Source organism: Triticum dicoccoides, chromosome 6B (assembly GCF_002162155.2).
Source record: "Triticum dicoccoides isolate Atlit2015 ecotype Zavitan chromosome 6B, WEW_v2.0, whole genome shotgun sequence".
In the NCBI taxonomy this organism is placed as follows: domain Eukaryota; kingdom Viridiplantae; phylum Streptophyta; class Magnoliopsida; order Poales; family Poaceae; genus Triticum; species Triticum dicoccoides.
The window spans coordinates 16,758,416-16,772,926 of NC_041391.1; the positions used below are offsets into that span (position 1 = coordinate 16,758,416).

The 14,511-nt window shown below is 42.5% G+C and overlaps 2 protein-coding genes across 2 annotated transcripts; both read right to left on the reverse strand.

Annotated features, from left to right (window-relative positions):
- Positions 1-773: 773 nt before the first annotated feature.
- On the reverse strand, positions 774-4,852 carry LOC119324711 (histidine-containing phosphotransfer protein 1-like). The gene is made up of 5 exons (XM_037598484.1): positions 3,834-4,852; positions 3,590-3,720; positions 3,410-3,478; positions 1,610-1,681; positions 774-886 (listed from the first exon to the last, which is right to left on the reverse strand). Exons 1-5 carry the CDS (start codon positions 3,888-3,890, stop codon positions 799-801), a joined length of 417 nt encoding a protein of 138 aa, XP_037454381.1. The 5' UTR covers positions 3,891-4,852; the 3' UTR covers positions 774-798.
- A 7,199-nt stretch (positions 4,853-12,051) lies between these two features.
- Positions 12,052-13,685, reverse strand: LOC119326001. The gene has a single exon (XM_037599715.1). It carries the CDS (start codon positions 13,615-13,617, stop codon positions 12,247-12,249), a length of 1,371 nt encoding a protein of 456 aa, XP_037455612.1. The 5' UTR covers positions 13,618-13,685; the 3' UTR covers positions 12,052-12,246.
- Positions 13,686-14,511: the final 826 nt, after the last annotated feature.

The window sequence follows — 14,511 nt, forward strand, 5'->3', positions numbered from 1 at the left end:
CTCCCCACAGCCTCCTGCCACCATCGCTGCTGGCCCGCCCCTTGAGATTCTGGCCATTTCTGCCAGCAGAATCGAGTCGCCGAGCCGCACTACACCCGGGTCCACTCGTCGGCTCCCCAGATGCACTGAGCCGAGCCGCCCCCGGGTCGCCACCGCCATGGATTGACGCTGCCGAGTCACCGCCCGCCATGGATTCGCCGAGCCGCCCCCAGTGAGCCCCTTTTCTACCTCTTGTAGCTCTATCGCAGGTGAAATTTCGTTGACGCGAGCTCGGATGCGGTTTTCCGTAGGTGGAGTTGAGCCTTTGCGAGCAATTTTTGCTCGAGGATTCGTCGGTCCGAAGACTCGGACATGGAATCGATGCTCGAGCGCCATCGGCACCAGATGGTGGTGGCGGTCCTAGCCGTGAAGGAGGTCAAGGATCGAAACCTCAAGAGACGGTGAGGATCGACTATCGGCTGTCTTTGCATCGTCACAACCGCCATCTCGGGAACATGATGTTGATGCAAGACTACTTCGCCGACAATCCTACATATCCGCCGCACCTCTTCCGGAGAAGGTATCGAATGCGCCGATCCCTCTTCGTAAAAATTGTGCAAGCTTATGAGGCCAATTCTCGATTTTTTACTCAAAGGAGAAACGACGCGGGCTTGTTGGGTTTTAGCGCATATCAAAAAAAATCTCTGCAACTATGTAGGTGATTGCATATGGTATATCAAGCAAACTTTAGGATAAGAAGTGTCTCCTTCGCATTCCAGTTTTACTACTGTAATGCAACAACGAGTTTAAGACGAGTTTTTAAAAAGTAGTACCTGAAGCATGTGGCCTGAACATGCTGCACACATCATAGAAATCGTTCCTCACAGAATCCAGTGAGTTCAGGCACCTACAAGGTAAACAGTCCAGTAACTTGTGAAACTCCTTCCCATTTGCAGCTCACGAAAGAAACATGTTAATAATTAGCAGCTCATGAAAGAAACATGTTAATAATTAATAACTACTAAAAATGCTCATCCCATTACAATTTGCCTCCACAGATTTTTTTTTCTCTGATAGAATTATCTTAACAGTTTATTTAGAAGTTTTATGAATGTCACCCTGGAATTTTGGACATACTTGCTTAACAAGATATACACTTGCGTCCATAGAAAGTAATCTAACAGAGACAATATTCAGAGAAGAAGACAAACTTAGCTTCCCTTTTATAGCTCTAAACGCTATGATAATTGGGGCATTACAATGCTGTAAAGAGAACCCACCTTTTCGTTTCAGTTTTTGTTTCTAAACATTCATGGAATAGTGTTCCTACATTTAATACAACATTATTGAAGGATATGATTAACTAGAAAACTGTACTGGCACAGTTATATTCCTAACCCAACAAGCTCAGTGGATTCGCCCATAATCTGTGTCTATAAAGGCTGAGTAAAATGAGTAGTTTACAAAGGCAATGAACATGCAATTGCATCAAAATATACTAACACTAATAATATGGAAATGTGTTGCAGTAGATGAGTAAAGCACACTAGGCCATCACATTCAGTATGAGATTTCAGTAACAAAATGATCGAAAATACAATAGTGTGACATAATGATAGAAGGTACTGACCCATCTCTGCTCTTCTCCTGACAACACTGATGGAACTGAATGCAACTGTTCTTCACTCTCTGAGCACCAATACTACAATATGCAAGAGCATACAATCAGAAAGACCCACAAAATCGCTTTAATGAATGAAAATGAACATCGCAATTCTATCTCTTCACTTCACAATCCTAAGCGAATAGATGTAGCACTATTATTATCTGTACCTGAGTTAAGAAGTCAACTACAACTATGAAAGCCCGGTGTAAGCAAAGCAATTTATTTCAACAGAGCATATGCAATATGAAACATTAATCCAGCAGGAAATATGTGTAGTTTCTGTAATGAAAGTGCTAATCCAAGATAAATGACTTTGAATAAGCTAGATATTTTACATGTAAAGTGGTAATGACTCATTGGTTTACATCGTCTGATTCCATAAGAACTACATGTATAGACCAAAAACCAATACACACGGACTTAACTTGATTAGGCAAGGGAACAGTTTGGGCATAATAATATTAGTTTCTAAGGATAATACTACCAATGTATATTAATAATCACACAAAGGGCTAAACTTGCAAAACTATCAACTAGTTCGAATGGGATCAATTGACCTGAATATGTAAGACAACTCGAGTGTACGGAACCATCCATGTAATGTGAATGCAGTGGAACATGTTTCTCCAATCTATGTCACGCAATGTTGTGACGATAAAAGAGAGTATGGTAATCCTCACCAAATTAATTATAAGAGACCAACGATGTGAACTGCTACTCTTTGAGCCGCTTGATGTGTGCGGAACATATTGATAGATCTAAATTATTAAACAAGACAATGGCTGAATAGACATGTTTCTCCGATCTATGTCATGGAACGTTGTGGCCATAAAATACAATATGATAATCCTACCCAAATTAATTATAGGAGGCCCCACTTTAAAAAGGAGATGTGAAGTGCTATCTTTGAGCCGTTTAATGTGTGTGGAACATATGATGTTCTTTTTGGCGGATGTTGGATCTAATTATTAAACATGACAATGGATGAATGGATTTTCTTAATCGGTTGGACCACTTTACACAGTACTCATTGAGCTGTCTGGTTTATGGGAAGCAGATCATATTTGTCGGATCCAAATCATCAAATGGTAACAGCGGACAAACAATTTGTCGGATCTAAATAATATAGCAGTATAATGGCCAAACGATTTGTCGGATGCATATCACACAACAGTACAATGGCCTAACTGTTTGTCTGACCTAAATCATAAACAATATAACAAACTATTTGTCGAATGCAGATCATAGAACAATACAACGGCCAATCAGTTTGTCGTATCTAAATCACAAAAAGTACGACGACAAAATTGTTCGTCGTATCAAAATCTAAATGAGTATAACGGCCAAATGGATGTCACCTCTCCCCAAATAAATGGGAAGATCTACTTGTTGAGCTGCCCAATGTGTACGGAACGGATAATTTTTGTCGGATCAACATGGTAAATCACTGCAACATGCCCAACAGATCACAGCCCTCCGCATGTCGACCAGAAGTGGCACTAATACGAAAGAACATCAATCTATACTCATTGAGTCGTCCAACCAATGCAGGAAATGGACCATCCTTGTCAGATCTACGACATAAAACACTATAAATGATGAAACAGACCATAATTCTTCCCCAAGATGATTGGACACCTTACCATGTATTGAACAGCGAGCTAAACACCTAATTTGCGCGCGAAGAACCGAAACAATCACAGTTCCTATACTATTGCACAATCACATACAAAGAGGACATGAAAGAAGAAGAAAAGAGCTCACCATGCACTGCTTCCCTTGAGTTCAAGCACAAAATGGCTCACCTTGTGATAGTCCAGACATGGCTTGTCCCTGCAAAAACAGCAACCAAATCCCCAAGCTAAAAATCAAACCAACCACTCTACACTAATGGTCGGATCACACAACATGGGTGGGCGAGCAAAGGAAAGGAAGCTTGTGTACAGCAGCTTGGCGATCTCGCCGATGATACGCTCGCCATCCTCGCAGAAGAGCGTGACAACCTTGTCGATGAAGTCTGGGGCGCTCCCTTCCTGGAGCATCTGCAGCTCCTGGAACTGATCGTCCAGCAAACCCTAGCCCACCAAATGAACACAGAAAAAAAAATCAAATTCCCCAACAAATATCGCGTTACCTATCCACCTCAATAAGTTCCATATAATTGGCACCAAAATAGTAAACAGCTTACCGCGGCAAACATTTTGGCCACGAGGGTGTTGAGCTGGTTCAACATCGGGGCCGCCATGGCTACCCACAGCAAGAAGACTAGAGCTACCAAGGAGGAAGAAAGCTAAGCGAGGAGAGGACAGGGAGTGAATGGATGGAGATTGGTGTTGGTAGGTGCTGTATATATATAGGGGAGTTGGATTGCAAGTCTTCAGCCGTAGATGGCAATGGACGGCTACCCTTTCTTCTCTTTATAGCTCTCATTTATTCTCTTTCGTCCTTTCTCATCCGAAAACTGCAACTTTTGATTATTTTCGTCCTTACTTGATTCGACTGGTTAGACATAGTTTCCTTGGATACCTTTTATTTTTCAGAAAAAAATCGCTAGATACCTCTTATGCTCCAGCTTTTACCCATCTGTTTACAGCTAAGCGGCGTTTTTTAGTAATGTAATTATTACATTGCATTACTAGAGACCGAAAATGACAGCAGTACTCAACAAAGCTATAGAGGTTGGCAAACACTAGCAGATAGTTAATAATACTCTGGTCCAACTGCTGGATCTTGGACCAAAGACCAGAGAGCCTTGCTGATTTTGTGCGGATGGAACGACCGAATAACAGAGCTTTGGCTTTCGTATCGGGATCATCTGTCTGATCTTCGCATTGCATAAAACAGCACCAGTCTTTTAACTATCTCATGAAGAACGTACTACGTCCATATATTGGAGAGGAAAGGTTAATGAATTTAGGGGGTCCCCTGTTATGTCTCGCTACAGCGTGTGGGAGCGTACAAGAGCAATGGCAAAATTCGTAAACTACATCGATGGTGCAATCTTGTCATGTGATCATTGCTCTGAACCATGTCTTTCAATTCTTCTTGACAGTGATCTCTCCAGATAGAAATGAAAATCTCTCCAGATAGAATTGGACTACTAAGAGTTTGTCTCGTACAGCACCAAGTGCTCCCGATTATATACCAAAGTCTGACAAAATAAGAACATAACCTTCAATGCATAAGAGAACCAGTACCTAGCCAAAGGGGTGCTTACTTGTCATGAGGAGTTCCTGGAGCATGCCCGCAGATCAAAAAATCCCGCATATTTAAGAGATTGCTAATACATAGGGAGGATGATCTTTCAAGACAACCACAGTGGCCTGTGACACAAAATGTCTTGAAGTAAGATCCTAAATAAATTCTTAATAGCTCAACTACATGATTAACTATGAATAAATGGACCACTATCTAAAGCTCTTGAGCAATACAGCAAATCAATCAATCAACTACCATATATGAATAGACTGAATTTCACATAGAAAAATAAGTAAGATATAATTCCACTGCCATCTTTGATGCTAACAGATAGCAAAATATATTTTTTTAAGAAAATCATTAGCTGGTAACTATTTGGTCGGCTGGCAAAGAAGGGATTAATAGGCGAATGACAGTTAATCAGCTACTCGGTGACCCACCGAGTAGGGATTAATCAGCCACTTACCTGATTTATCAGCCGATATTTTGAACAAAATAAACTACTAAGTTATGAACCACATCCATGCCTAAATGAAGACAGTAGTAGTCCATAAGCCTACAAACCATGGAAGCAAAACATAATGTGCACAAAAAATGGTAACTATGCAGGTACAGTTTGCAATCTATTCTTGGGACAGAAAAAATCTAGACAGCCGATAATTCAGACTGTCCAGTATCACATCTCTGGCTTCAATTTTTTGAAGGACTACATTCTACAGAACAAGCTCAATATTGTTGTGAAGATACATTTTTACACCACTGAAAACAGATTAGATGCCATCTGGAAGAGCCAGCTTGCATCTGTTAATGCCTAACTCTGTTTGCATGAAGATAGCCTGTGAATGTAACAACTTATATTAATCTAGGCAACAATTTATGTCAATCTAGGCATATTGGATACCATGCTAACCGAGGGTTAATAGTCTAACCATTTGGTGGTCTTAAATCATGATATAACAAATTAACACCATAGCTTCTTCCATATATACCCGCTACCTTGCCGGGCTGGGCATAAAAAGGAACTACATGTAACCCTTGATTGATGCAAACCAAGGAAGATAGCTTAGACTCAAAATTTATACAAATCTAAGACAAGCTTTTTGGGACGGAGGTAATATGAGAAATGATTGGATATCTTGGACCATATAGAGTTTGAGACAAAACATCCTTTCACAATTAAGCAAATCTTCATTTTGGAACTGACGCCGCTTGCTGGAAGAATGACATGTACCAGTAGGCTGAGGAATGCCCCTCCACATGCTTTTGCTTCCCTCGGCTACGAAAACGATCGCCTCCTTCTCTATGTTGGCTTCGCCACTGATCCTTCCAGCACCACCTCTGAATGGCAACATATCCAGTGATACAGTTTTTGCATTTAGAGATTTAGCACACTAAAATCAGTTAAAATTGATTAGTTATCAGAGCAAAAGAAATCTACCTTAATACAGTAAATAGTTACCCTCGTAGCTCCAAACAATTGGCTAACAGAGGAGCAAGCAGGCTGAATTATCCATTAACAACTCTTTGTTGTTTCTTGAAGTTCTTTGCACTCAGGGCCAGCTGATCCTAACTCTCCAATCCGCAAAATGTAGACCATAGAAACATGTCAACTTAGGTGCAGTCTAAAATGTAAGCTTGTAGTAACATAAATAAGGATCTAGGCCTGCAGTACACTAACCTTGTGAAAGTCCTGGCAATTCAACTTTAGGGCTTCCATCCATAAGATCATAAGCATATCACCCTGCAAACTGCAGCAAACATATATTTCAGATACTATAATCTGAACATATATTCCAGATACTATAATCTGAACATATATTCCAGATATCAGAAAAGAAACATACACTGAAATGCACCTTGATTGCCTACTATATTTCGACTGCATTGATATGCAATGGCTGCAAGTACACGCTCCAATTCTCTACGGAAGATGAAATGAGAAAAACAATAGTCAGATTGATACACTAAGTACAGAGTTATTAAGAAACAAACAAGGGTACAGGTAAAAGAGCGGGGGGCATCAATCAAAAGTTTAAGCCACATTTTCATGTGACTGCATTGATGAATGCCATGTCATACAAATTCTTAATGTATAATGTATCCATCAGGCTGCAATAGGCACATGCTTGCAACAAGTCTCAAGTGCGGTATTAAGCATGTATGAAGTTACAATTTAACTTGCTTCACTGCTTTTCTTTACTGAATTAGCCCACAGCTATGATAAAATTCTAAATGCAGTCGATTTTTACATTAAACTCTGATGATTGAAGATACACTAACTTTCTCTGAGAAACATTAGCATTAGAAATGATAATACCCCTACCAGAAAGGTTGCTAAGATTTCTAAAAAAATATGCACATCAGGAGCAAAATTAAAACACTGACATAGATGAAGTACAATAAGATTCCGATGAACTGCAGAGTAGAGAGAGGAGGCAATTGGAAGCTGTAGCAAGTCAGCCTCTTTTAGCCAAGCTGACATGAAAAATATTATGGGTTTACAGCTATTTCAATTGATACAAAAATGAGTTTTTCAGGACTGGAATACAAACTTTGATCACAAATCCTGTGAAATAGGTTTTATATCCAGAGGAAAGTCTTTCTAGAAAGGATGATGGCCCATCTCTTGTGAGTGAACTCGACTCCCATCCCCTAAGCGCACATAGTCATCTCAGAGGTATTTCTTCATTACCACCTGACATTGAAAGCAAAGTAAATCTAGTATGGACACTACCTGTCTTATGCTACACTATGAAATACCACCTGTCTTATGCTACACCATGGTCATCTCAGAGGTATTTCTTTACAGAGGGAGTAGATTGCAACACTGGCTCGTTGGACACAAATGCAAACACTACTGCAAATATATTATTGGCAAATTATCTCATGAAATACTAACATAGTGCTTTACCGTTCGAGAAATCCATAAACTATAGCCAGAATTTAGATATAAAACTAAATGTAAGAGTTCATGAGAAGTTAGACATCATCAGAAAAAAGTGGTAGACTAATAAACTTAACAGCTTACTTGGCCAATTACCAAATGTCAACTTGTGCATCCTACCATTTTAGTTACAGAATTAAATACACGCACAGGAATGATGAGAGATTTGAAAATGCTAAAAGAGGAATCTGCTAGCAATCCAAACAATCACAACTTATAAGGGGAACTGTTTTATCATCTACACTGGGCAGAACAAGTCAAGGTCAATGTACAGTTGGGCTTCGATATCATCATATAGGTCAGATAAACCTGATGAAACATATAAACACACAAGTGTATGATATAGATTTACTGCATGAACTGCGACAAAATATCCTTTATCAATGCCAACAAAGCAACAAAATCTTAATGAAACCTAGGAGCAAAAATCACTGCAAGACTTCAACAGGGTTGTGTCTTACTGGAAACAACAAATAGTTGGCAGTTGAACAATGATGCATCTTTAAGGTCCTTCTCCAACATAATCAATTTTTACCCCCAGTAGCCTTTCCATAACCCTGCATTGACAAGTAAAATAAGTAGAACATTAACAACACGGCAAAATGACACGTAGCAAACACTGATGTATGATAGGTTGAAGTACGGCCAGCTCTGAAATGCTTGCCATCGTGCAGAGCATGAAAATCCACAAACACACAATACAAAATTAGTGCTTCTTTGTGTCGATAAGGTTACTAGTATCAATAACATTACCAGCATAAAAATGAACAGAGAAACCTAAGTTTAATTGCTTGGACTTAAATGATGCTAAGTTGCCAACCCTCCTCCAAGTGAGAGTTTGATGTTTAGTTATGTCATCTCTCTTTAGCAGATAATCTGTACATATGGGAGCCCCCCACATTTCATAATGCAGCCTAGTTGGTATTTCCAATATGACCAATTGCTACAAATGGTTACCTCTGATCCAACTAGAGGAGAACTCACTTCCAGACACTTCCCATAATTGAATGAATATCTACCTATTTCATTAGTTAAAGCAAAGATGGATCACTATGAATCTGCATATGAGAAAACCAAAATGATTTTTATATCAAACCATAACTGAAAAATAGATTAAGCTAAAGGCAGGTGAATTGACCGTACCAAGAAGACTATTTACCTATATTTGGGACGGGCATCAGATTGATCCTCCAATTATCCACTATGAATTGCAAAAACATCAATAGAACAGTAGGAGTGAATTACCCACACGAAGAAGACATTATATGGATCATTGTCTCAATGCACCAGCAACTAACTTGAAAACTGAAATTTCCATGCATTGTAGAATGGAATGATCTTGAAAACTATTTTAATGCATTGTAGAATGGACTGATCTCACACTTAATTAGTTGCAATACGTGTGCTTAGAACATGAATGAGGACGAGAAAGTTCATAACCAACCCATTGCGAAGTGATAATATTACATACCAGTCTTCAGGGATCAAATTATCAATTCCATCACACGTTAGCAACGACCAGCCCAGCATCTAACAGTCATACAACCATGGACAACCAACACACAATTACATGATAGCCCGTTCTTGGCTCGTGTGAATCTGAAATTAGTCGACACTTCCCCTTTACAAGCGGCAGCATAGTCTTCTTCGAGGTGTGGTGCAGCTTCCTTGTGAGGGTATATGAACTTCTCCCTGAATACCTTCTCTCTCACCTTAAAATGGTACCGTAGCCGGGGTCGCGCTTGAGCAATCCATTTTCCTTGAGAAACTCGACAGCATAGTACCGGGGCCTGAGCCGTCCCTCTAGGTTGTACCAGAGCATTACGGGTTGATGAGCAATGTACGCTGGTTCCAAGCCCACCTCAGAGATGAGGAACTCAGACCTACGCTGCAGTGATTCCTTAGCCCTCATGAGCATCAATCGGAACCTAGAAACAGCAATTCCCACCTCACCATCCGTCCACATGAACGTGTTCCTCAAGTACTGCACTCTGGCTGCTATCTCCTCCTCTCTGAAAGATGCAACAGCACACAGCGCGTGCCTGAACATCCTAGAACCACGGGGCACACCTATATGTTGAGCGCATGTCACCATCGCCTGGACACGCTTGGGGTTCGTGGTGAGTAGCCTCGGTGTTGAGATGCACAACTTGGCAACATCACGAGCACCTAGCCCGCACTCCCGCAGCAAGGTGACATTGGGCTTGACGATGCCGTCGAGGTTAGACGAGAGAAGGTAGGACTCTTGAAGGCCCGGAGGAGGTTCTCAGAGGACCCAAAGAGAGGCATGTAGTACTGCAGCTTGGAGGCGATGGATCTAGAGCGGAAGCTGTTATGGGAGAGCGAGACGAGGCATGCGATCTCAGAAGGCGGGAGACCGAGGCCGGTGAGCCCCGCCACGTTGGGGGCCAGGGTTTTCTCCACTTTGGCGCAGAGGAGCTGGGGGTCCTTGGCGACGAGGGCGGCTATGTCGGCGCCGGAGAGGCGAGGAAGGTGAGCACGGCGTCGGGCTTGGCGGGGGACTTGAGGTGGGAGAGCTTCGGAGAGGCCTTGACGGCCTGGGGTCGTGTGAGGCCGCAGGTGGAGACGAGGTACTCCTCCACGGCGAAGCTATTAGGGTCTGGGTAAATGGCACTTTGATGTGTTTTTGTAGTTTGGACTATCTTGTGCTGCTTGGTCTTCTCTCTGATTATTTAGTTGAACTGAATCCCCATACGTGGCACCACACCTGTCTACGTTCAAACGCAGTGAGCCCCTGTTTTTTTAGACTCGTCAATTTATTGTCATGTCCAACCCCCTGAATCTCTGATTATAAGGCTCTCCTTTTTGTGTAAACTTCAGTTGTTATACAACCTTGCTGAGTTGACGCTGTTCTCCTGGTCGTCCTCACTGCTCATCATGGCCTCTTCCATGAGTTTTTTCATCTCTGCTCCATAGAGATAAATGCTATAATTTTCGGGATTAACTAAGGATCCGTAACTTATCATCAACTGCTAGCACATTGCCTTCATGTAGTAGCTCACTAGTGAAGTTTGTTTATCTACTCTAAATGAATTTGCATAAATGTTGGAGAAATAGATTCCAGAAATAAGAATGATGCAAATCAGCTAGCATTTGCACTTGGATTTCATCACATGCCTTCAATACATATGTTAGATACTAAACGTACGCTTTACACTTCAAGGTAAAACAGTTTTATCTGCTGACAGTGACACTATAAAAATGACATTTCGCTTTTGGTGAACCTTTATGAAAATATGCCTATTTTAATAAACTAAATTGGATATTTATACAGGAGAATCAAAATACTCTAAAATTTGCATAATGCATACTGTTTACATGCAGTGTCACTCGTGCAATCTGTTTACATCCAACTGAAGATCCAACAAAATGCAAAATTGATTAAAGCACCAGATGATAGTCTACTCACAACAATAGTAGTACAATATAGATAGTGCTATTATGGAACAAAAGCTAAATGATATGGCAGAAATTAACATGGTAATGTCATAACCCTTTTCAAAGTTACCATAACATAAGCTCCCTTATTGTATGAAATGCCCTCTGCTTTTCAGCACCGTAGCACACAATAATCGATTTGTTCTCCTGTACGAATAGTCGAATACCAGAGCATTCGAAACATCTGTTACATGGTGTTGTACAAGTAGGCTGTGAACACAAATGCTACTGGCCCCTACTACTCAGCTATTTAGTAAGCCATCCAAAAATACATGAGACAATTAAACAAAAAAATAAACTGATAAAATTACTAGTAAAAAATGGCATGCTTTTAGAACGGTTAATAACTTATAAACAAAGCTACTACAGGAAGGATGAAGATTTTCAGCTTAGAAGAGCTAGAGCAAGAAACTAACAAACTAGATCAAAAATGCATCCTCTGCAGTGATCAACAAATTGCGGCCAACTGGACATCAGCAAATCCAAAAAGAATTCTCGCGGAAAAGAAGTCCAACTCGACAGGAAAGTTTGAGACTTATTATCATCTTCATGGCCAGAATGAGAATATTCTTTCATGGAAAGATAGATTGAGGATTGCATTGAAAACTGTGATAGCTACTTCAGAATGTAAAGATAGAGTGTGCATAAATACTACTCACAGATACTTCAGAGCAGTTGTAGAGTGCCATGATCTCACTCTCTTAGTTCCAATATGCGTGTCAATATGAAATGACAAAGTACAAGTTCATAGCAGTGCAATGAACACAACGAGACTCAGAAACCAAAATATCAGTTTCATCTCCCCTAAAAAAAATATCAGTTTCATCCTGAATTAGCACCACCAAATGAGCATGTAACAGACATACTATAAATTATAGATAGCAGCCAACCACCATTCAGTTAGGCCAACAACACTGAATCAGGAATGAATAGCCTAATACGAAGAGTGAAAAATTTTGTCCTGTCATATGCAGTTATGAATTTTCTGACCAGTCTTGGTTCATATAAATCTGAATCTAGTCGGCACTTCATCTTTGCAGGCTGCCGCATAATCATCAGCCAGGTGTGGTGCACCTTCCTTGTGAGGGCATATGAACTTCTCCACAAATTCCTTCTCGGTTATCTTGACTGCGGAATAGTAATCCCGGTTGCGACCTAGCAATCCATTTTCCTTAAGAAACTTTACAACATAGTGTCGGGCCCTTAGCCGGCCCTTCAGGCTGAAAGTGAGCAGTGTCGGCCGATGAGCAATGTATGCCGGTTCCAACCCCACCTCGGAGATGAGGAGCTCGGACGTGCGCTGCAGCGATTCCTTAGCCCTCGTCAGCACCATTGGAGCCCTAGAAACAGCAAAGCCCACCTCATCATCCGTCCACCTGAACGTGATCCTCAAGTACTCCACTCTGGCTGCTATCTCCTCCTCTCTGAAAGATGCAACAGCATGCAGCGCGTGCCTGAACATCCTAGAACCACGGGGCACACCTATATTTTGAGCGGATGCCACAATCGCCTGGACACGCTTGGGGTTGGTGGTGAGCAACCTCGGTGTTGAGATGCACAACTTGGCAATATCACAAGCACCTAGCCCGCACTCCCGCAACAAGGTGACGTTGGGCTTGACCACACCCTCGAGGTCAGACGAGAGAAGGTAGGAGTTGCTCTTGAAGGCCCGGAGGAGGTACTCAGAGGACCCAAAGAGAGGCAAGTAGTAGTGCAGCTTGGGGATGATGTTTTTGCTGCGTTCCGTGATGATGCTGAGCAGGGATGGCCTAGCTATGCAGAGCCTGGCAATATCACAAGCACCTAGCCCGCACTCCCGCAACAACTTGACGTTTGGCTTGACCACGCCGTCGAGGTCAGACGAGAGAAGGTAGGAGCTCCTCTTGAGGGCCCGGAGGAGGTTCTCAGAGGACCCAAAGAGAGGCAAATAGTACTGCAGCTTGGAGATGATGGATTTACAGCGGAATCTGTCAGGGGAGAGCAAGACCATGCGCACGATCTCAGAGCGTGAGAGACCGAGGCCGGTGAGCCCCGCGACGTTGGGGGCCAGGGTTCTCTCCACACCGGCGCAGAGGAGCTGCGGGTCCTTGGCGACGACCGCGGCGACATCGGCGCCGGAGAGGCCGAGGCCGGCGAGGAACGCGAGGACTGCGTCGGGATTGGATGGTGATTTGAGGTGGGAGAGCTTGGCGGAGGCTTTGACGGCCTGGGGTCCGGTGAGGCTGCACGTGGTGACGAGGTACTCCTCCACCGAGAAGCCGAAGGCAGGGCTTGGGGAGACGGCGGAGATGAGGCGGCGGAGAGGGGATGCGGGAGAGGTCGCTGGACATGAGACGAGATGGGCGATGACGCGGCTGCGTAGATGGAGCATGGCGCCGCGGCGGTGTGGTGGAGCCGGCGGCGAGGGAACGGCCGGCGGCTAGTGCGAGGGCGAGAGGATGAGCGTGGTGTGGTGTGGTCTGATAATGGGCTGGGCTGGGACTGGGATGGACTCACTCCTCGTATACACGATTTTTTTTCTAATCTTGTAGTGGCATATTGCAATGAAGTTTCTTTTTTGTTTTCATAAAAAAATCTTGCTTTTCCCCTAAAAAATAAAATAAATATTTTTTTGTTTGAGAAAAATGATCAATAAATTGATCAAAACAACTGAGTTACAGTTAGTACAAAATCTCTTCTAATCCTTCTAGGACGTTCGCTAGGACAAAAAGATCTGCATTTCTTGCAAGTTCAGTAAGACCATGAGTCAGGATTTTATGGACTCTCAAATTAAGACTAGCTACAGAACTGGGCGTCTAGTCCTTCATCTTGAATGCCACCTCTACGACATCATCTGGGCGAGGACGCTTTTCACAGACCGTCGGCTAGTTGTCGTTGTCGCCGTCACTGTTCTCCTTGTCCTCCTCCTCCTCCGGATACTGCAACTCTGAGTCGGTCTCCGAGGAGTCCTTCAACCCTTCCATGACCTCGATAAAGTTAGGGTCGTCGTAAGTGTAGGGGCAAGAGGGCTACGTCAGCGCACCTGAACCCTCGCTTGTAGCGGGACTGTGAGTGTCATCGTCGCTAGAGGAGCCGACATTCCATGGCCCTTTCTAGGACATAGACTGACTGCATTTTTTACACTAATTAGTACTCCCTCCATTCCTAAATATTTATCTTTTTAGAGAATTCAAATGGACTACCATATACGGATGTATATAGACATATTTTAGAGTGTAGATTCACTCATTTTGCTCCGTGTGTAGTCACTTGTTGAAATCTCTAG

Bases quoted from the DNA above. Each gene is read 5' to 3' on its own strand.
- LOC119324711 (XM_037598484.1), bottom strand. From the start codon at position 3,890: ATGGCGGCCCCGATGTTGAACCAGCTCAACACCCTCGTGGCCAAAATG. The intron at 3,721-3,833 runs GTAAGCTGTTTA...TTGGTGGGCTAG, and splicing joins TGGCCAAAATGTTTGCCGCG to GGTTTGCTGGACGATCAGTT. The intron at 3,479-3,589 runs GTACACAAGCTT...CTGTTTTTGCAG, and splicing joins GGCGAGATCGCCAAGCTGCT to GGACAAGCCATGTCTGGACT.
- LOC119326001 (XM_037599715.1), bottom strand. From the start codon at position 13,617: ATGCTCCATCTACGCAGCCGCGTCATCGCCCATCTCGTCTCATGTCCA.